The sequence below is a fragment of the Phyllobates terribilis genome, unplaced genomic scaffold (genome assembly GCF_046119375.1).
Source record: "Phyllobates terribilis strain yellow unplaced genomic scaffold, ASM4611937v1 Scaffold_1__5_contigs__length_1240528914, whole genome shotgun sequence".
Taxonomy (NCBI): Eukaryota; Metazoa; Chordata; class Amphibia; order Anura; family Dendrobatidae; genus Phyllobates; species Phyllobates terribilis.
The window spans coordinates 1,037,088,597-1,037,110,153 of NW_027362761.1; the positions used below are offsets into that span (position 1 = coordinate 1,037,088,597).

Sequence of the window (21,557 nt, forward strand, 5' to 3'; positions counted from 1 at the left end):
ACCACCCCGAAGAAGACGAGGACCCTGAAGACCACCCCGAAGAAGACGAGGACCCTGAAGACCACCCCGAAGAAGACGAGGACCCCGAAGACGAGGACCCAGAAGACCAACCCGAAGAAGACGAGGACCCCGAAGACGAGGACCCCCGAAGACGACGACCCTGAAGACCACCCCGAAGAAGACCAAGAAGATGACCCTGAAGAAGTTGACCAAGAAGACAAAGAAGAGAAGACAAGCACCAAGATACAGAAAAACAAGAGACAGAAAACCAAGAAGCAGAAATACAAGAAGCTGCAGAACAAAAAGCGGAAGAACATTAAGCATAAGACTAAAAATCAGAGCAAAAGATAATATCTAAATTATAAGCAGAAGATGACTAAGCAGTGTATGGGGGTGAGTCCGTTCCTCCTCGTGGTGCCCCTGGAAAAGACCTGCTGCTGCAGGCCAAACTGAACGCGGACAAATCCTGTTGTAAATCTTTTGTGACGGGCAGAACGAAAGGTGTAATGTCCAACCTTTTATAGATAACAACTACAGGAATGCCTGTCACAAATAAGAATATGATGAAGAAGAAGAATATGAAGAAGATGAAGAAGTAGAATATGAAGAATGTAAAAAAAAGAATAATACGAAGAAGGTGAAGAAGAAGAAGGTGAAGAAGAAGTGGATGAAAAAGATGCTGAGGATGATGAAGGAGAAAGTGTGGGAGAAGTAAAAAAGAAGGTGAAGAGCATGGAAGTAGTGAAACATAAATATCTGACAAAATATAAAAATACTTAACATAGTTAATATTTCCGTAACTCAGAACATAATAAAAAAATATTAATTCCTGCTATTCCATTTGACTGGGCTAAACCTCTATGCCTTTATTGTCTCCCCCACCTCCCCCAATACATTCTACATTATTCTTAGTTGTTTTCCTTCATGTAGAAATAACCTACAAGGAAAGAAAGGGTTTATTTTAATTCCGATATTTATGTCCCATTGACTTGCATTGGTTTCCGGTATCGGAATCGGCGATATCCGATACTTTTTCGGTATCGGTCCGATCCAATCCGATCCGATATTTCCCGATATCGGAAGGTATCGCTCAACACTACTGATCAGTCATTCTCTAAATTCTCAATTCACTGTTAAAATCTGACCACAGTGAATACAGATTTTCCCGTTACTGAGATAGGAGATGGCAGCTAGTGCTCAAGTTCTATGGAGAACTGTACCTGTTGTTTCAGGAGAACTTGCAGCACAATGTCTGTATCTGCCTCCAGTTCCTCCCAACTCTATATAATTTTAAAAGCACCAACTGTCATCTTCTACCTCAGTAATGGAAAAAACAGTATTCATTGAACTGAGAGTGAAAGATCAATCCAGGAGGAAAAAGAAGATGATTTCTCTTAAAATATATTACAAAAATTCTTATTTTCATATTGGTTCAGGAAATAAAAAAACCTGATGGGTTACTCTTTAACCCATTACCGACATCTGCCGTACATGTGCGCTGCAAGTCGGTCGCGGACTCATGGCAGGTAATGGCGGTGTGTTCAGCCAGGACCTGTCTGCGATTGTTAACCTGTTAAATGCAGGGCTGTGGAGTCGGAGCTCATTTTGGTGGAGTCGGTATAAAATGGACCGACTCCTAAAATATATATAATAAATTGGGTACAGTAGTTCAATGCAGTTTGTGGGGAATATTTTTTCATAAGAATTTGGGAAAGTTATGAAATGTCCTATTAATGGCTGTCCTATTCCTGATCTAAGGGTCTAGACTTTTAGCGGAGATGAATCTGTGCTGCAGTAAATTTATCACTTAAACATGAGCCATGTATGAGGGAGTCGGAGTCGGTGTCATGGAGATTGAGGAGTCGGAAATTTGACTTACCGACTCCACAGCCCTGGTTAAATGGCGATATCAACCTCTGACAGGGGCATTAACAGCGTGCCGTCATGTCATTCTATGCACCAGTTGACGCGACCTTGACATGATCGCGGGACGCCAATGGGGGTTACTATGACAACGGGGTCTGTTGAAGACCTCCGTACCTGTCTTTACAGAGCTCTCTTGAAACCCTGCCTGTGGCTGACCTTCAAAGGTGACTGTAATTTTTACTATATGCAGCAATACTGTGCTATTTCTGTATATAGCACTGGCGATCAGATGATCACAGGTTCAAGTCCCCTAAGGGGACTAAGACCATATGCACACGTTCAGTATTTGGTCAGTATTTTACCTCAGTTTCTGTAAGCCAAAACCAGGAGTGGAACAATCAGAGGAAAAGTGGAATAGAAACTCATCACCACTTCTGTATTTATCACCCACTCCTGGTTTTGGATTACAAATACTGAACGTGTGCACGTGGCCTTATAAATACAGTGAAAAGTAAAAAAAAAAAAAAGTTTAAACAAAATGTAAAAAAAAAAAACATTAACATTCAAATCACCGCCCTTTTCTCCCATTAAGGATGAAGATAATTAAAAAAAACAGAAAGAAAATTCAATATGAAGGTTTTTTTGTTTGCTGCAATACCACAAAAAATACTATTACAAGTGATCAAAATGTCCTATCTGACCCAAAATGGTATAAATAAAAACGTCATCTCGCCCCACAAAAAATAAGCCATCAATCACACAGCTCCATCAACCGGAGATGAAAGCATTGTGTCTCAGAAAATGGCGACACAACCAAAAAGCAGGACCTGTTTGGCATCACCGTAATGACATTGATGAGCAGCTATTGCCAGGTCATTTTTTACCACACAACGTGCACCGTAAAACTAGTTCCCAAAAAACAATGTCAGAATTGCATTTTTTTTCACAATTTCACCGCACTTGGATTTTTTTCCCTTTTCCCAGTACACTATACGGTAAAATGGATGGTGACATTCACCAGTACAACTCGTCCCGCAAAAAAACAAACCATCATATGTCTATGCGTGCAGAAAAATAAAAAAGTTATGGCTCTGAGAATATGCGGAGCAGAAAACGAAAGTGCAAAATTGATAATTGGCCGTGCTGGGAAGGGGTTAAATGTATTAATGTGGCTTTTACATCGGTTTTATAAACATACAGAGCTGTTCTGCATAACAGAATATATGGCACCTTTGTATGAAGATTGCATTACTAAGTAAAGAAACCTCATGTTTTTTCATCAAGTAACGCACGCCATGACATTGTTGATTTCCTTATGTGAATCCAATGACATACAGAAGTACGATATGACCCCCTAAACCTCAGTGAGTGTCATTTTGTGGCTCTGTACAATATGGAGGACTTATCTGCGTCATCCCTTAATAAAAAAGCTCATATATAATTTTTGCTGGATACGAGTCAGAGATATAGAAAAGAGACAGAAAGACATGATGATGTGCAGATTTCTATATCCATCGCATTAAATCTCATATATACTTCGCTCTAATAGAGTATACATATTTTATTCCTGTTTAGTAATATACTAGACACTGGTTGGTCTAATGCTTTTCAAATACGTTAAATAAATCCTTTATTTATGTGCAAGGGAATCTCCAGCAATGCCTGTAAAATAAATTGCTAGCTGTGGGGCTTATGAATCATATCACACCGGTGATGTAGTGCGGCAGAAGAATACATTTAAATGCAGCTTGAAGCGTAAAAAGAAAAGAAATAATCTGAAAGTGCTGTGCCTGAAAATAAAGCATCTAACAAAAAAATATTATATTTTTTGATATATTGCGTTTCTTATAAAACGAAAGAGAATAAATACAGTCATTTTGCATCATTGATGATCATGTATTTTTCGGTTTTGATGGAATTCCATTGTAATTGCTGAGATCAATGTAGAATATCACACGTGCAGATATTGATCTTCTCTGGGTTATAGTTCCAAGCCAGTTGAGCAATAACTAAAAGGAACACTATAAAAGTCAGATTGATACAATTTTTTGTCATCCAACCCCATTAAACTAGGTTGCTGTGTAAAGATAAGAACTAAATGTAAGCACTCACTGTCACATACACATCTGTCATGCCTACTCTTGTGATACCTAAGGCTTGGTTCTGTCTGACAGCGGCAGACCTTATTGACTATGATAGGGTCTGTTGCAGATTAGATCGGTTGCACTCCACAACACGTAGGGTCCACTGAGTTTTGATGGTATCCATCATAACCTTAAAGTGGTTGTTTCATCTTATTAAATTAGTAAAATTGCAAAGTGCTTATATAAACAAGCAACTTTTACCTCTTTACAGTTTGTTGCCATGGTTATCAGCCACCTCTGCCGCCTATCATAGGTGGCCTGTTTTCTTGGTATGGAGCGTGTGCGTGCAAACTCTTTGCTATACAACTTGCAAGCACCGCTCAGAAGCTGACCGGATGGCTGGATAAGGCACGCTTTAGTGTCACTGCTCCTCCAATGCCGCAGAGGCAAATTTGCCTCTATGAGCAGCATTGCAGAACGCACATTTCAGGCCAGCGGCTTAGACATACCATCAGCCGGAGCTGTCTAACATCAGGAGCACATATATAGTACAAACCAAAAGTTTGGACACACCTTCTCATTTAAAGATTTTTCTGTATTTTCATGACTATGAGAATTGTACATTCACACTGAAGGAATCAAAACTATGAATTAACATAGGTTAATTCAAAGTAGCCACCTTTTGCTTTGATGACTGCTTTGCACACTCTTGGCATTCTCTTGATGAACTTCAAGAGAAGAGGTAGAATATAAGACATATTTTCAGTTGTTTCGCACTTTTTTGTTAAGTATATAATTCCACATGTGTTAATTCATAGTTTTGATGCCTTCAGTGTGAATGTACAATTTTCATAGTCAAGAAAATACAGAAAAATCTTTAAATGAGAAGGTGTGTCCAAACTTTTGGTCTGTACTGTATGACATTAAAAAGAAGAAAAAGTATGCCAGACAAAGAATGTAAAAAACAATAGATCTTTATTGAAAACAATTTTTGAATAGATATGGGATAAAAACGAGATCCAAAGAGACAAAATAACATGAAACAAAAGGTGGGTATGGATGCAATTAATGACTACAGTAATAAAAATATGTATGGAAGTACAAAGTAATAGGTCAAAAACATAACCAATTTAATCTTTAATAAAGTGCCAGTGCAGAAAAGAAAGCTGAATCAAACCCTGATAGCTAGGACCAAGGTAAGGAACAGTGTAAAAACAACTTGACATGTGGACATATCATCAGCGTACAGGATAAATTATCGGTTATAAGGTCATACCATGAGCAAGCATGAGAAGTGTAAAAAGTAAGTCAAGGTAAGCCATGGACATCCCAGCAGCCAGGTAAAGAACAAAATAGCTAAGGGCATATAACCATATTGCATGGGGGACACATACCTGGCGCTTTTTACGCCCCAAACAAATTTATTATTGTAGTCATTAATTGCATCCATAACCACCTTTTGTTTCAAGTTACTTTATGTCTCTTTGAATCTCTTTTTTATCCCATATCTATTCAAAAATTGTTTTCAATAAAGATTTATTGATTTTTATTTAGATTTTTTTTTGTCTGTCATACTTTTTCTTCTTTTGTATTTCATAGATGTACACAGAAGTTAAGGTTGCATTCACACTTAGTCTGTGCATAATGCAGTCCTTGTGTTCAGACTACCAGCAGTTTTCTGTTACTCTATGGAGTGGCCCGAGAACTAAGATCTCATCTCATGATCTATGACTTGCCAAAGTGCAGTTTTGCAATCTTTATTGGCCTTTACGGAGTCCACCTAGTGCTAATGTGAATGCATTAACACTGGGACTTATTTAGTATTTGGATCCAGATGATTTAGGCAGTACTTGTGACGTCCTGTCCATCATTCATGGTGTCCTATCCATCCAGTCACTGTCAGGCACTGTCCATGCAAACCTCAGCGCTGAGGGCCTTTGAGTCTTTGCAGGGATTACATGAATGTTGGATGGGAAGTTTTCACTGTAGGACCAGCAGGGACCACCAGGGTGATGGCATCGGAGCTGCAGGGGAATGTTATTCCTTTATTTTATGCCCCACTCCTGAATTTAGTAACTTTTGAAAAATCCCAGAAAACTTTTTCAACTGCATAAAGAATAAAATGCAAAGGCAAACAGATGTATTGTAATACAGGAACTCATTTTAATTAAAATGAAATAAACCAAACATATCTGCAAATTCTCCGCGGGTTTACCTTAATTATGCACCATGCCATTTCAGCAAACTATTTTAATTATTGTACTTTTCACTTTTTATTTTTTTCCCGTTTTTGTTTGTAAGCTAGCTTTGCAAAAATCGTTGGGCATAACACTAGATATGTAATAGTGTGTATGCTTTATATTGTTAATAGCCTAGGACAAGAGGACAAAACTCTTACTAAAGCTTGTTTTGTGATTTCCAGTCTACTCAATAATGGTATTTTCACTGCAGAACTGGCTGGGAAAGAAGAAAATATTTCTTTATGAACTGCAGAAAATAAAAAAGGCTGAAGAGGAACTTAAGAATGAAAAAGCAAAACTGGTAATAGAGTATTTCTCCTAAAGCTCTGCTATAGCAAAATGCAGTAAAAGAAAAAACAATCCACGGCTCTGAGAGACCAAAATTTTTCCTTTTACTATTTCTGTTACCTTGTGGATAAGGAAAGATGACATTTAAGGAGGACGTTTAACTGGAATTTGTTTTATTTTAAGCCGAGTACCTCCTGCAATCGCTGTTGCTCCACTGACTCTGGACACAGTTTTTGGTTTGTGTCCCTCCTTTCCAAAGTAATGTGCAAATTTTCCCTTCAACCAACTGGGCGTATATCAGAGAACTTCCCTGTGTGTTTCCTTTTTCTCCTCTGATGCTGGCCAATGAAAACATGGCTGCGCCCCAGAGAAGTTCTGTGGTATATGCCCAGTTGGTTACTTATATTTGCTGGTACAAGGAGATTCGCTTGAAAAGGCTCAGAATATTCTATAATAACTCTCACTAGGATGAACCAATCTGAAAGGAAAAATGTGCTCCTCGGTATATGGAACTTCGAACAAGCCAGGATTCTCCCGGGTCAGATCGATGAGGCAGGCGCCGCAGAGCCGTCACAACGTTTAACCTACTTTTGCTTCTTCAGGGTGCATACCCGTGTACCCCTTCACTCAGTTGCTCAATCTCTCATCAGGATGGCCGTGTACAGTATTGAGAAGACGCCACCAGACATCTTTCTTTGGGGTATGCTCAAAGGAAAAGTCTATTGGAACAAATCTCACATTATGAAAGATTAGAAGTTAAACATCCAATGTGAAATTGCTTCTATCCCCCCCACTCTTCCGATATGCTTACCAATATGTTTAGGATCATGGAGTGCGTCGAAATGTGTCTGGCAGAAAACGGAGATCACTCACAGCATAGCATGTAATACAATTGATTACGCATACGTCAAGTTGTGTAGTCTACTTTTTTGGTTCAGATTGCTTCATCCTAAAAGGAGTTACAACAGAATATTTTGGGGACTCTTAAGTTCCAAGTGAATCTGCCTGTCTTATTAATTCATCCAAAGTTTATAGAAACAACAGTGACGATTTAAAGGGACTCTGTCAACACATAATGAATGACTCTTCAAACCAGCTCGGTGCACCATTGCGGGGCCAAACATTTAAATACATCTTCCCACCTGCTTGTTTTTCTTCTATTGACACCCCCCTCTTCTATGATTGACAGCTGGACCCTCATAGGGCCGGAGAAGGGAGGAGGTAGATGGAACACACAGGCAGGTGGGAAGGTGTATTTAAATGTTTGGCCGTGAAATGATGCACAGAGCGCCTGTACTTGGTTCTAACAGTCATTCTGTGTTTGTCACATTAAAATAAATTCTTCCTTCCAATGCACTTTCTGCATGTCTTGCAGTAATGGTCAAAATGCAACTCATGTTGTACGGAGTGGGCAGTGGGCCTTTGTAGCTGGCCCCAGATAAACTGTTTCCTGTGAGGTTTTGGATTTTACTTAGAACTATCTTTTAATTTTCTGCAGCGTAGTGAACAAGAGACGTAGATGCTGCAAGATGGGCTCATACTGTATCTGTATTTTGCATAGATTAAAACGGAAAAAGATTATAAAAGTGCAAGCATTTCTCTGCCGCACACAAGGAGCACTTGACAATAAATATAATAGGTTCCTCCCAGATGCAGTCACTGACCCCATCTGATGACTCCCATAACTACATGCTACAAGTACTGCAAAAGTATATGCTTCACATAGAGCAGAAATACGATAAGCTGCCCTTTCATTTTATTTTTACTTGCACAGGAAAGCACTATGAAAAAAGAAGAAGCAATGGCTGCTTTCAGGGCTTGGAAAGCAGAGAAAAAGAAAGAAATTAAACACAGTCAAAAAAAGCTAAATATGGAAGAAATGAAAAAGATGGAGGAGATTCAGGAAATTGCAAGTAGAAAGGAGGACTGCAGAAAGGTACATCATTTATGAATTATGTTGAGAATTAAAGTGCTTATGAATACAGACATCAACATGGATAAGCTGAAAATCACTGGTGACTGTTGTCCTGCTGGGCTAGTGGCAAGGGGCAACAACCTAGTTTGTATGATTTTTTTCTGTGTTTGCATGTATCCATTCTGTACTCCTTATAGACTGTAAGCTTGCGAGCAGGGTCTCCACTCCTATTAATATCTGAGTTATGCTTATTCTGTAACGTTTTTTGTCTGTTCAAGCCCTCCCTAAAATTGTAAAGTGCTGCTGAATATGTTGGCGCTATAAAAATTATTATTATTATTACTATCAATACCAGCTATAATACATTTTGCCTGCTTTTTACTGACATGAAAATTACAATACAGCCATAGTTTAAACCTTACATTCAGATAAATGTTTAACCACTTCTGGTCCACCCATAGACTATAAATATCTGTGCGGTCCACGTCTACTCTGCAGTGACGTTCTAAAACGTCACTGCAAAGTATAGCCATAGTTTTCTGTGGGAAACGGATCCGTTGTAATCAGTTTTTTAAAAATGAACAAAAAATTTGTTTCTGCACAATTTTTTTGCATATGGATTGCTGCTGGATCCGTTCTAATGGATGATTACTGGACATTTGAACATAGCCTAAATGTGCCAGAATTTTGGCTTAATTTTGCACCCCCCACCTCCCTCTAAAAAAAAAGGTGTTTCATGACTTCCATCAAATTTATTATGTGTTTTAGACATGTTTTTTCACCTTGTTCCACAAGGGGTCATTTCCTGGTTACTGGAAATGGGCATGTTTTTAGATTAGGGCATGTTCTAATGTATGACACCATGCACCACAATTGTGGCGTAAATTTCTGGCACAAACTAATAGGTGGACTAAATTATACTGGACAGTCTTAAAATTAGAAAAATGTATCAAGCAGCATGAACCACTATGATAAATCTCAATCATTTTAACACATTGTAGTCCCAGTGTGCTCTGTCTATCACATCAGTACTGATAACTATGCCATATATTGCCTAAAGCGAGCGCAGTGTACATTTACTGCTTCTAGTACAAATTAGGAAATGAAGCTGAAGACCAAGTGGCTTCTATATGGAACCTAATACATCTTGTCATATCATAGCCCGTGTGATTTCATATTGCCTTCTAGCTCTAGTAGCCTGGTATATAGGTGTTGGGCCAGAATTAAAAAAATATATATATTTTTTTTTTTTTTCAAAAACAGCGCCACATCTGATCATGGGTAGTGACCAGTACTGCATCTCAACTGTATGTGTCTGAGCTGCATATGACACTGTTTTAAGAAGAAATCAGCCATGTTTTAATCATGCACAACCACTTATAGTACTGTTTAGTCTATTCATCTACTGCCTTCCTATTAAAATATCTTACTTTTTTAAGAAGCCAGAAGGGAAATTTAGAGGCAACTTTTCTCAGATGATTTTACTTATTTATATACAGCATTGTGATGCCTTTAAGGCAACTCATTACATTGGGAATGCAGTCCAACCTGCAGGCACAATGTTTAGGAGTAAAATAAACTGAGTAGATTAATATATAATTGTGTAAGAAAAGATTTAGCAGAACATTGAGTTTATTCCTCTCTTTTGTGCTTAGTAGTCAAAGAGATGATCCTAGTCGGTAATTGTCAGTTATCGCTGTATGCATGCTCATATTGGGAAGCCTGACAGTCACTGATAACTGGGCTCCTAATCCCAGAATGAGCAGAAGTTTCAATTAATATAACCAACCACACATTTTAACACCCTTTAGCACATACAGTTATGAGAAAAGCTAAATACGCCTTCTTTGAATTTTACGTTTTTTTACGTACCGGAACATAATAAAATAAAACAACATCTAGTACTTGAAAGGTCTTAAAAATTAGGAAAATACAACTTAAAATGAACAATAGCACATGACACATTACACTGTCGTTATTTAACAAAAACTGTGTAAAAATGCAGTAGCAGTGTGTGGTAAATTAAACACCCCCCCAGGGTATGTGCACACAACATTTTTTCAATCAGGTCTGCTTTGAAATTCATCTGAAAATCCACCCTAAAGAACGCTCAAATAAAAATACCCATTTCAATGTCAAAACAACATGTTCATATGCCCAGTCTTTTTATTGTCTTTTAACCTCAGGTATCAAAACACGCAAAGTGATTAAAAGAAGTGACCTGACATTTCTTCTGACATCTTTCGCGAAATAAAGTCTTTGGGGCACCCAAAAAGTCAGATGGAAGATGACTTGCATCTTTTGTAACATTATAGGGGTTCCACATAAAAGCTTGGCCGTTTCACCAGTTTAAAGAGAATCTGTCACCACTTTGGAGTTATCAGATCTCTACTATGGGCATACAGGGTATAGAAAAGTAAATCTATACAAGTAAATCTATACATACCTGTATGGCCCATAGTAGAGGTTTGATTGCAGAGAAAAGAGCTTTAATCAATCCTAATATGTTCAGGCTTGGCGTCCGGGGGACGCCAAGCAATCCCCACCTGTGTGCTTATTATTCCCCCAAATCCCCACCTATATGCTTAATTATCATATTACCCCCCTCTCCTGCACGTCTCAGGGCCCTATGACGTGCACTGTGCTCCCTGACTTCCCAGGCATGCCCAAAGCGCCGGTCACATACAGCACACTTTGCTTCATCCCGGCTCCGTCTGTCCGTGCACTGCGCTGAAAGTCCATCAAGGTACAAGGCCAGAAGACCTGAGGGTCCCACTCTGACCTCTTCGAGAGTTTCCATGGGGCCAGATGACCGGCTCGTAGCAATCTGGCTTCTCTCAATGTCTCCATGGGTTCCAGGCAACTGGAGGGTCCCACCTGGCAACCCCAAACAACATATCCATGGGGCCAGGTGACTTCATTGTTCCCACCTGGTCTCCCCAAATGTATCCACGGGTTTTCTGATGGTCAATGGGGCCGATCCGTATCCTTCCTGTCAGGGCCATGTACTCTTAGGCCGGAATCATATAGAATCCAAATCTGTGTCTCTCTGGGTAAAGCCTTGCTACCAAGCTGATGGTCTGAAGACTCTATCTGATCTTTGATTCTCTCTTTCAATTCTGACTGCTACAGAGACATATGTTCTTCAAAAAAGTTAAAATTTTCCTTTGAAGTACACATCCACAGGTCAAGGATTAGGGATGATATTATTTCACAGGGCTCAGGTCTCATTGTTTGTGCATTTAATGAATTTGCTTAGTTTGTCCTCCTGTTTTGTGAGTCAGCAAGCCCCAGGGTCCACACAATGGTTAATATATTTAGCAAAGATTCATTGTTCCCCAACACTGAGTCGCTGCCCTTCTTGACCAGCCAAAGAAACATATACATTCAAAAGTCAACACAAACACAATAGTGTATTTCTCTTGGCTTAACAAATCTAGACGTCTGGCTGATTAAGATAAGAATCTGTTTAGTCACATATGGCTGGTTTGGAAAGTTTGCAAGGAAAAAAGCCTCTTTATAAAAAGAACATGGTAGCATGGGTGAAGTTTTCAAACTTCCATATGAACAAACAAGACTTCTGGAACAATGTCCTTTGGTCAGATGAGACCAAAGTGGAGATGTTTGTCTATTATGGTTTGAGCAACATTTGGCAAAAACCAAACAGCGTATCAGCGTAAACAACTTATAAAAACTACTACGCATGGTGGTGGAGGGGTATTGATTTGAGCTTTCTTTGCATCCACAGGACCTGGGCACCTTGCACACTTTGAGTCAACCATGAACTCCTCTGTACACTGTTCTAAAGTAAAATGTGAGGCCACCTATGCAAAAGCTAAAGTTTGGCCAAAACTGGGCCATATTACAGGGCAATGATTCCAAGAACATGGGCAAATCTACATATGACTGGGTAAAAAAGAAAAGAATCACTGTATTGCAATGGCCCAGCCACAGTCCAGTCCTCACTCCAATTAAAATCCTGAGAGCTGTGCACTAACCAATGCCCACAAACTTCAATTTAATCAAAGAACATTGTAGAGAAGTGGGACAAAATTCCTCCAGAACAATGTGAGAGACGGATAAAGTCTTATTGAAAATTAATAATTCAAGATATTATTGCTAAAGGTGGTTCCACAAGCTATGGATTCATGCGGTGTACTTAATTTTGCACACACGGCTTTTCCATTTTGGCCAAGTTTTTGTTAAATAAATAAGAACACAGTGTAATTTGTCATGTGTTGTTCATCTGAGGATGTATTTACCTAATTTTAAGGACCAGTGTAACGACCATTGCCGTTCCCCTGCTCTCTCCATGCGGGGGCATCGACACACCGCCCGGACGCAGCAGCGTCCTCCTCCTTCTATGCATGCCGCACTGTCTTCCGGCAGCGCACACACTAGTGTGCGCGCTCCCCTGCTCTTAAAGGGGCAGCGTACACACCTGCTAAGACGCCTCTTGTATAAAAAACACCCTCCCCAATAGGGAGGTGCCTGAGCAACCTCTATAGTTAGTTTGTAGTGGCAGTATGTGCAACTGTATGTTGCCAGGTCCCCCATCCTTAATCTGTTAATAGTATTCACTTATTCAGTATATTCCCTATAGCCCTGTGTAGTCTGTACGTGATCCTGTAGCTGCTCTGACGGTACCTGAACCCTGAAACCGCGTCGGCGGTACCTGAGCCGTTTCCCGATAAACTGCATGTCTGATCGTGAACCTGTCTCCGAGATCCCTGTTATCCGGACTGTCCATCAGTTTCCGATTCCTGCTCGCCAGTGACTCGGGGGTCATGTCACCCCATCCAGCAAATCCGACCTCTTTTGCTCTTCAGCTGCGGTACCGGGGACTACCTGGGAGTGGTACCTGGCAGCTACCTGCAGCTCAAACCTGACTCCACCATCAGGAGCACCAGTGAACACCAGGTAGCTGCTTAGCTACGACCCTCCCATGCAAGACCGGCCCTTTGGCACAGTGGGTCTATGAACTACATGTGCCACCTGCGAGCGTTACAACCAGATTATTTTTTTTATTACGTCCTGATATGTTAAACCATAGAATTCAAAGAGGATGTACTTAGTTTTTTCGTGACTGTGTATATTATATCTATCTGCTCGACTCCTCCTGATCTTCAATACTGTGTCTGCAGATTGAATTACATTTTCATTATGACAGGTTGCCTTTAAAATGAGTCCAGCTTAAGTTCAATTCAGCTTCCAGTATAAACTAAGCACATTGTCCCTGATTCATCAAAGCTTTTTATACCCATATTTCTGGCTTAAAATGCTTTGAAAAGTCACAAAGTTTTATCGCTAACAGCCTCTCACTTTGTTGGAGCTGAGGCAGTGGGGGGTGGCAACCCCCGCTTGTTAAATTCATGATGAGTGGTGGTATTCGCTGCACCACAAATCTTACTCCAGTCTCTGAAGCAGGAGCGTCAAACTATTCTAGCATGTCTCCTCATCAACGCCAGGGTGAAAACCTCCTGTCTTGATGAATCGAGGCCATTGTAGGGAATACAGTACCTATAAAAATCGCATCTTTAGTGTTCTAATCGCTGCCTCTGTTGTGCAAAAAGTTATGTTTAATTAACTATATTAATTAGGGTGTCCAGTGCATCATTCGGCCCACTGCTTTTGGATGGCCCTCATCCCTCACTTGTAATTGACAGCACTGGCTTGCCTGAAGCAAGCAATGTCTGCAAAAGAAGCACTTGCACGTCAGCGCTGTCAGTCACCAGTGAGGAAGGCAGGGGCATGCAAAACCAGTTGGCATAAAATTGCAGCAATGAGAGCTGTAATAAATAATAAGAGCACATGTATGTAACAATATAGAATTAAGCTGTAATAAGGCATCTGTCTTAGGCTTTTGAGAAATGGAAAGAGGCTAAAGAAGACCACTTAAAGGAAAAGTTCCTAAAAGAAAAGCACGCTGAAAAGGAGAGGAAGGAAAAGGAGAAAAAAACTGTCTTGGAGAAGAAACAGGAAAACATGTCTGCATTTGAAAGATGGTAAGTTTGTACAAAAAAATGTCAGGATTACAATTTATCCATAGTATAAAACCTTACACTATATTCCTGCATTATGGTTTCTGACCCTGTTCTTTATTACTTTCACTAAAGCTTATATACCGTGTCTTGAAAAAGTGTTCATACCCCGTGAACTTTTCCACGTTTTTTCCACATTACATGCAGAAACGTAATTGTTTATTGGGATTTTATGTGATATACCGACACAAAGTAACAAGTATTTGTGAAGTGTAAAGAAAATGATACATGGCTTTCTAAATATTTTAAAAATTAAAATTGGAAAATTGTGACATGCATTTGTATTCAGCACTCCCCCCCCTGAGTCATTAATTTGTAGGACCACCTTTCACTGAAATTACTTCTGTAAGTCTTTCGGGGTATGTCTCTACCAGCTTTGCACATCTAGAGGCTGAAATGTTTGCCCATTCTTTGCAAACTAACTCTCAACACCTGACACGTTTCTGACTTACTAGGACGCCATCCTACGACTAAGGGCGTCCTAGTACGCCAGAAACACGTCCGGTTTTGAGGTTTTTAACTGTTAATGGACTTTTAACTTGATTGAATAAACTTACATTTTTTATCCAGTCGGTTGTGCCAGACACTACCCTCGTTTTTATCTCCACCAGCAGGTACGGCACCCACTGGTTTCTAATCACAGCCACGGATTCATCTATGTTACCAGCGTGACCAGCTCTAACTCTCCCTCTCTCCCCTAACTTCTTAGTTACCATTGACTAACTTTCATCTTGTCAAGTTAAAATGATGTGAAATTGCTGTTCTGTTATTGCTTTACCAAAATGTAGGAATGATCGGAAGGAACACGTATTAAAAGAAAAGAAACAACAAGAAATGCTTGAGAAACAGAAACTGATGACACAGCATGCTGAAAGGGAGAATAAGGAGAAAATAGCTATGGAAAAATATGAACAATGGCTGGTACGTTACTGTCCAGATTATGTATAATGTACATGTCCAGGTTTGCTTTACTTTTTGTTATCCAGTATCTTTAATTTTCTGCACATTTTGTCCTTAAATAATTGTATTTCCCATGAATGTAAAAATAACATCCCACATAACTATTCATGCTATTTTCATTTTTCCCTTTTGTGTTTACTGTCTCCATATTCCATCTTGTGGTTACCATTGTACTGAATGAAAGCCAAGAAATACGAGATAGATAGGTAAAAATTCTGAATAAAACATTAGAAAGCCCTTGGCACAATAGGTATATTAGGGATATAGCCGAGGCTACTGTACAGTTGTGGTCAACACTATTGGCAGCCATGATTGTTTCTTATAATAAACTTCAGAATTAAGAGGACGTGTACCAGCTCTGTATCATTGGAACATGTTAATAGGTGAATGTATGTGGACATAAACTATCACCGTATATAAATTCATTTAAAAAAAAAAAGAAATAAAGAAGAAACTTAGTATGTGACCTGAACAGAAATAAAGGCACTTTTCCAGAATACTTGGCCGCCCAACTTTGGCAGCATTGATTGTCCCTAAACTTGTTTTGTCGCCATCTGTGAGTTTCTTGCACCTGTCACTGGTAGTTTCTTCCACTGTAATTCTTTCAAGCTCTTTAGTGCTTGCAGAGTTTATTTTCCCAATACCAGAGTTCAGATCTCCGAAGATTTTCAGTTGGATTGAAATCGAAACTCTTTGCTGCCCAGTTTAAAACAGTCCATTTTTCCCTACTTATCCATCCTTAGCTTATCCATTCTTCTGTACTTTTGGATGCTTACCTTGAGTCATTGTCTAACTGTAGGGCTCATTTGTTTCAACTCAAACCTAATTCCTGCTGCATGTGGTTTGAGCAGTATGAATCAGGAGACAGGTTCCCTTTAAGATGTGGGTTCATTGCCCATTGAGCCTTGTTTTATTAAGTATGCAGCTTATGATAAGGGTTGAAACCATCACATCAGATGTTCTCAACTCAGCCTGAAGGTCTTTGAATGGTCTTGTGTATATATTTGTACAGGGTGTACCTAAAGTCTGGACACATAGGCAAAAATACATATTTTCAAGAAATGAAATTTATTCAATTGGAAACCTCTTCAATATGATTTCCATCATTTGCGATGTAAAGGTTGATGCGCTTTGCAAAATTCACGTGAACTCGATGTAATAAATCCACATTGCCCTCAATTTTAGCACATTCATTCTTTATGCATTCAATCAAGTGTGTTACATCTGTGATTTTCATTGAGTACACCTTCTCCTTTAGCATACCCCAGAAAAAGAAGTCAAGGGGGGCTAAGGTCAGGTGAACAAGGAGACCACTCCACATGATCACGTCTTCCAATCCAGTTAGAGAAATTGTCATTCAGCCAATCTCTTACCGCCACGGCATTACTTAATAAAACAGGGCTTAATGGGATAAGACCCCACTGCTTAAAAGGAACCTGTCTCCTGATTCATGCTGCATGAATCAGAGTCTGGCTTCTTTGCTTGTAGTCATATATATTTTTCTCTGAAACGCTGCAGCACCGCTCACTCCAAGATATGTTGTTTGAATGTCGTTTATTATTCCTTTGCTACATTTTGAGCCAAGTTTTGCAAGGTTTTCTCAACAATATATCTTTTTCCACCACATCCTGGAAGATTTTTCAAGGTTTGATGAGTAATAAACTTTTTGATAACATTTTTAACTGTTGAAACCAATATGCTACGGTCTTCTATTACCACTTAGACTGCTTGTGCTTGGTGATAATAGCACTTCTGGTGTACTTAGACTGAAATGTCCATCCTCGTTTCATATTCATCATCCTGGGAGATGGCAGCAGATTTTATCAAGAATGTCTCGGTAGAGTCGTCCATTCATTCTTCCTTCTCGGTACAGTTGTCCATTCATTCTTCCTTCCTTGTCAGTTATATGACGTTTGCCACCTCTGTACGTTGAAAAACATCCCCACACCATGATGTTGCCACTTCCAAACTTCACTGTTGGTATGGTGTTTTGAGGGTGATGTGCAGTGCCTTTTGGCCTCCAAACATAGTGTGTATTATGGCATCCAAAGAGTTCAGTTTTGGTCTCATCTGACCAGTCTATATTCTCCCAGTATTTTACAGGCTTGTCTAAACGTTGTTGAACAATCTTTAAACTCTCTTGAAAATGCTTTTTGCTCAGCAATGGAGTCTTGCGTGGTGAGCATACATACAGGCCATGGAGGTTGAGTGCATTACTTAAAGGTTTTTTTTAAACAATTGTACATGCTGATTCCAGGTCTTTCTTTAACTTTCCACAGGTGGTCCTTGGCTCTTGGACAACTCTTCTAATAATTCTTTTCACTCCTCTGTCTAAAATCTTGCGGGGAGCACCTGGTTGTGGCCGGTTTATGGTGAAATGATGTTCTTTCCACTTCAGGATTGTGGTCTCAACAGTGCTCACTGGAACCTTCAGTAGTTTAGAAATTCTTCTGTAACCAATGCTATCAGTATGTTTTGCAACAATAAGGTTGCGAAGGTCTTGAGACAACTCACTTATTTTACCCATCTTGAGATGTTTCTTATGTGGCACCGTGGTAATGAGGCACCTTTTTATAGGCCATTAGTTCAACCAGCTGATATTATTTTTCACTAAGTGGCAGGGTTTCTTTCTAATTACTGATCATTTTTAGCTGGTGTCATTACTTTCCGTGACTTTTTTCACCTCTCTTTCTTCATGTGCTCCATACTTTTTCCATGCCATTGATTGATTTCAGTAGTCATGACGTCACCTCTGCAGCCTGAGAGAAAGACCGGAGCAGCGAGAGAGATGCAGCACTGGACCTGGAGAGGGCGAGTATAGCTGTCTGCAGTGCTATGGAGAAATAATATTTACCCTATTTACCGCTGTGCACGGGCGATCGTCGCCTGATGTCAGCTGATTCTGACAGCTGACACCCGGAACTCAATGCACCACTCCCGGCACTTTAACCCACTAAATGCTGCGATCGCAGCATTTAGCGTGCAGGCAGAGGGAAGAAAGCCCCTCTGCCCTTGGATTGGAGACCCCGCCACGATGTCATAAAGGGGTCCTGATCGTTGCCATGGTGACCCGATGACGACATCTGGGTCACCAGAGCTAGCAAAGTTGCTAGATCATGCACAGTGCATGATTTAGCAGCTTTGTGTGTCAGTGCAGCACTGACAGTTTATAAGGCATATGAATGCTCCTGCATCCCTATGCCTTATAAGCGATCAGGTAAAAAAAAAAAAGTGAAAGTCACATAGTGGGACAAAGTGTAAAAGTGAATAAAAATGTATAAAAATATTTTTTTAAAAATCACAAAATAATAAAAAAATATACAGACCAAAAGTTTGGACACACATTCTCATTTAAAGATTTTTCTGTATTTTCATGACTTTGAAAATTGCACATTCACACTGAAGGCTTCAAAACTATGACTTAACACATGTGGAATTATATACTTAACAAAAAAGTGTGAAACAACTGAAAATATGTCTTATATTCTAGGTTCTTCAAAGTAGCCACCTTTTGCTTTGATGACTGCTTTGCACACTCTTGGCATTCTCTTGATGAGCTTCAAGAGGTAGTCACCGGAAATGGTTTTCACTTCACAGGTGTGCCCTGTCAGGTTTAATAAGTGGGATTTCTTGCCTTATAAATGAGGTTGGGACCATCAGTTGTGTTGTGCAGAAGTCAGGTGGATACACAGCTGATAGTCCTACTGAATAGACTGTTAGAATTTGTATTATGACAAGAAAAAAGCAGCTAAGTAAAGAAAAAACGAGTGGCCATCATTACTTTAAGAAAAATTGGGCAAACTTTGAAAGTGTCCTCAAGTGCAGTTGCAAAAACCATCAAGCGCTATAAAGAAACTGGCTCACATGAGGACTGCCCCAGGAAAGGAAGACCAAGAGTCACCTCTGCTTCTGAGGATAAGTTTATCCGAGTCACCAGCCTCAGAAATCGCAGGTTAACAGCAGTTCAGATTAGAGACCAGGTCAATGCCACACAGAGTTCTAGCAGCAGACACATCTCTTCAACAACTGTTAAGAGGAGACTTTGTGCAGCAGGCCTTCATGGTAAAATAGCTGCTAGGAAACCACTGCTAAGGACAGGCAACAAGCAGAAGAGACTTGTTTGGGCTAAAGAACACAAGGAATGGACATTAGACCAGTGGAAATCTGTGCTTTGGTCTGATGAGTCCAAATTTGAGATCTTTGGTTCCAACCACCGTGTCTTTGTGCGACGCTGAAAAGGTGAATAGATGGACTGTACATGCCTGGTTCCCACCGTGAAGCATGGAGGAGGAGGTGTGATGGTGTGGGGGTGCTTTGCTGGTGACACTGTTGGGGATTTATTCAAAATTGAAGGCATACTGAACCAGCATGGCTACCACAGCATCTTGCAGCGGCATGCTATTCCATCCGGTTTGTGTTTAGTTGGACCATCATTTATTTTTCAACAGGACAATAACCCCAAACACACCTTCAGGTTGTGTAAGGGCTATTTGACCAAGAACGAGAGTGATGGGGTGCTACGCCAGATGGCCTGGCCTCAACAGTCACCAGACCTGAACCCAATCGAGATGGTTTGCGGTGAGCTGGACCGCAGAGTGAAGGCAAAAGGGCCAACAAGTGCTAAGCATCTCTGGGAACTCCGTCAAGATTGTTGGGAGACCATTTCCGGTAACTACCTCTTGAAGCTCATCAAGAGAATGCCAAGAGTGTGCAAAGCAGTCATCAAAGCAAAAAGTGGCTACTTTGAAGAACCTAGAATATAGGACATATTTTCCGTTGTTTCACACTTTTTTAAGTATATAATTCCACATGTGTTAATTCATAGTTTTGATGGCTTCAGTGTGAACGTACAATTTTCATAGTCATGAAAATGCAGAAAAATCTTTAAATGAGAAGGTGTGTCCAAACTTTTGGTCTGTACTGTATATATATTGTACCCATAATTAAATATTTTTAGGAAAAAAAATGTAAAAAGTACACATATTTGGTATCGCCAATAAAACGCTATCAAAAAGACGAATGTAAATAAAAATGGTTCCGCTGAAAACGTCATCTTGTCCCACAAAAAAAACAAGGTGCCATACAACGTCATCAGCGGAAAAATAAAAAAGTTATAGCTCTCAGAATAAAGCGATACAAAAAGAATTATTTTTTCTATAAAATAGTTTTTGTTGTGTAAAAGCGCCAAAATATAAAAAAATATAAATGAGGTATCGCTGTCATCTTACTGACCCGAAGAAAAAAGCTGTCTTATCAGTTTTACCACATGCGGAACGACATAAAAAAAAAAAAAAAAAAACAATTCCTAAATTGCTAGTTGTTGTTCATTCTGACCCACAAAAATCGAAATAGAAAGCGATCAAAAAATGTCATGCACCTGAATATGGTAACAAATAAAAACGTCAACTCGTCCTGCAAAAAACAAAACCTGACATGAATCTGTCGGCTGATATATGGAAAAATTATAGCTCTCAAAATATAGCAATGCAAAACTAGTTTTTGCAATAAAAAGAGTCTTTTAGTGTGTGACAGTAGCCAAACATAAAAACCGATATAAATCTGGTATCGCTGTAATCGCACCAAACCTAAGAATAAAGTCGTCTAATCACTTATACCACACGAAGAAAGGCATAAAAAAAAAATTCTTCACCTCCTGTTGATTTGTTCATTCAGCCTCCCAAAGATCGCAGTAAGGCTCGGCGCACATTTATCCAGCACTCTGCGCTGAGCGCTGACACGGGGATTTCCATGTAAATCTCTGAAATACGTGATTCAGACAGAACCAAAGATTCCCTATAATGAGGCAGATGGAAGCACGGTGGACACCGTCTGATCTGTGGTCTGGCAGTGTCCGTCTTTTTAGGCGTGCATAAAAGTGCCGTCAGCCACAGTTTTGTGCACATCTGAAAAGGTCAACGCTGGACAGAGGCCAGACGTCACTTGGAGACTTAGATGGGAACCCCGATATAAGTGCTCAGCGTAAAGCGCAGGATAAATGTTATCCGAAATGTTATGTAAAATGTTCCCAAGAAAAGCTTCAATGCAATTCACAAAAAAAGCAAGTTCCCACTCAGGTCCACCGTCTGTTATTGGAAATATAGGGGCTTACACGTTAATGGTAGCACAAAGGCTCTGGAAAGGCACCATGACTCCTCGGCCCCAA

At 39.9% G+C, this 21,557-nt stretch overlaps 1 protein-coding gene across 4 annotated transcripts in view; it reads left to right on the top strand.

Annotated features, from left to right (window-relative positions):
* Positions 1-21,557, top strand: part of MAP9 (microtubule associated protein 9) — a 233,574-nt gene that overhangs the window by 202,482 nt on the left and 9,535 nt on the right. For all 4 annotated transcript variants that reach the window (XM_073645013.1, XM_073645005.1, XM_073645021.1 and 1 more), the window contains 4 exons: positions 6,402-6,491; positions 8,253-8,414; positions 14,253-14,398; positions 15,223-15,355. In XM_073645013.1, coding sequence (XP_073501114.1) covers positions 6,402-6,491; positions 8,253-8,414; positions 14,253-14,398; positions 15,223-15,355 — 531 coding nt within the window. The remainder of the gene's footprint in view (positions 1-6,401; positions 6,492-8,252; positions 8,415-14,252; positions 14,399-15,222; positions 15,356-21,557) is intronic.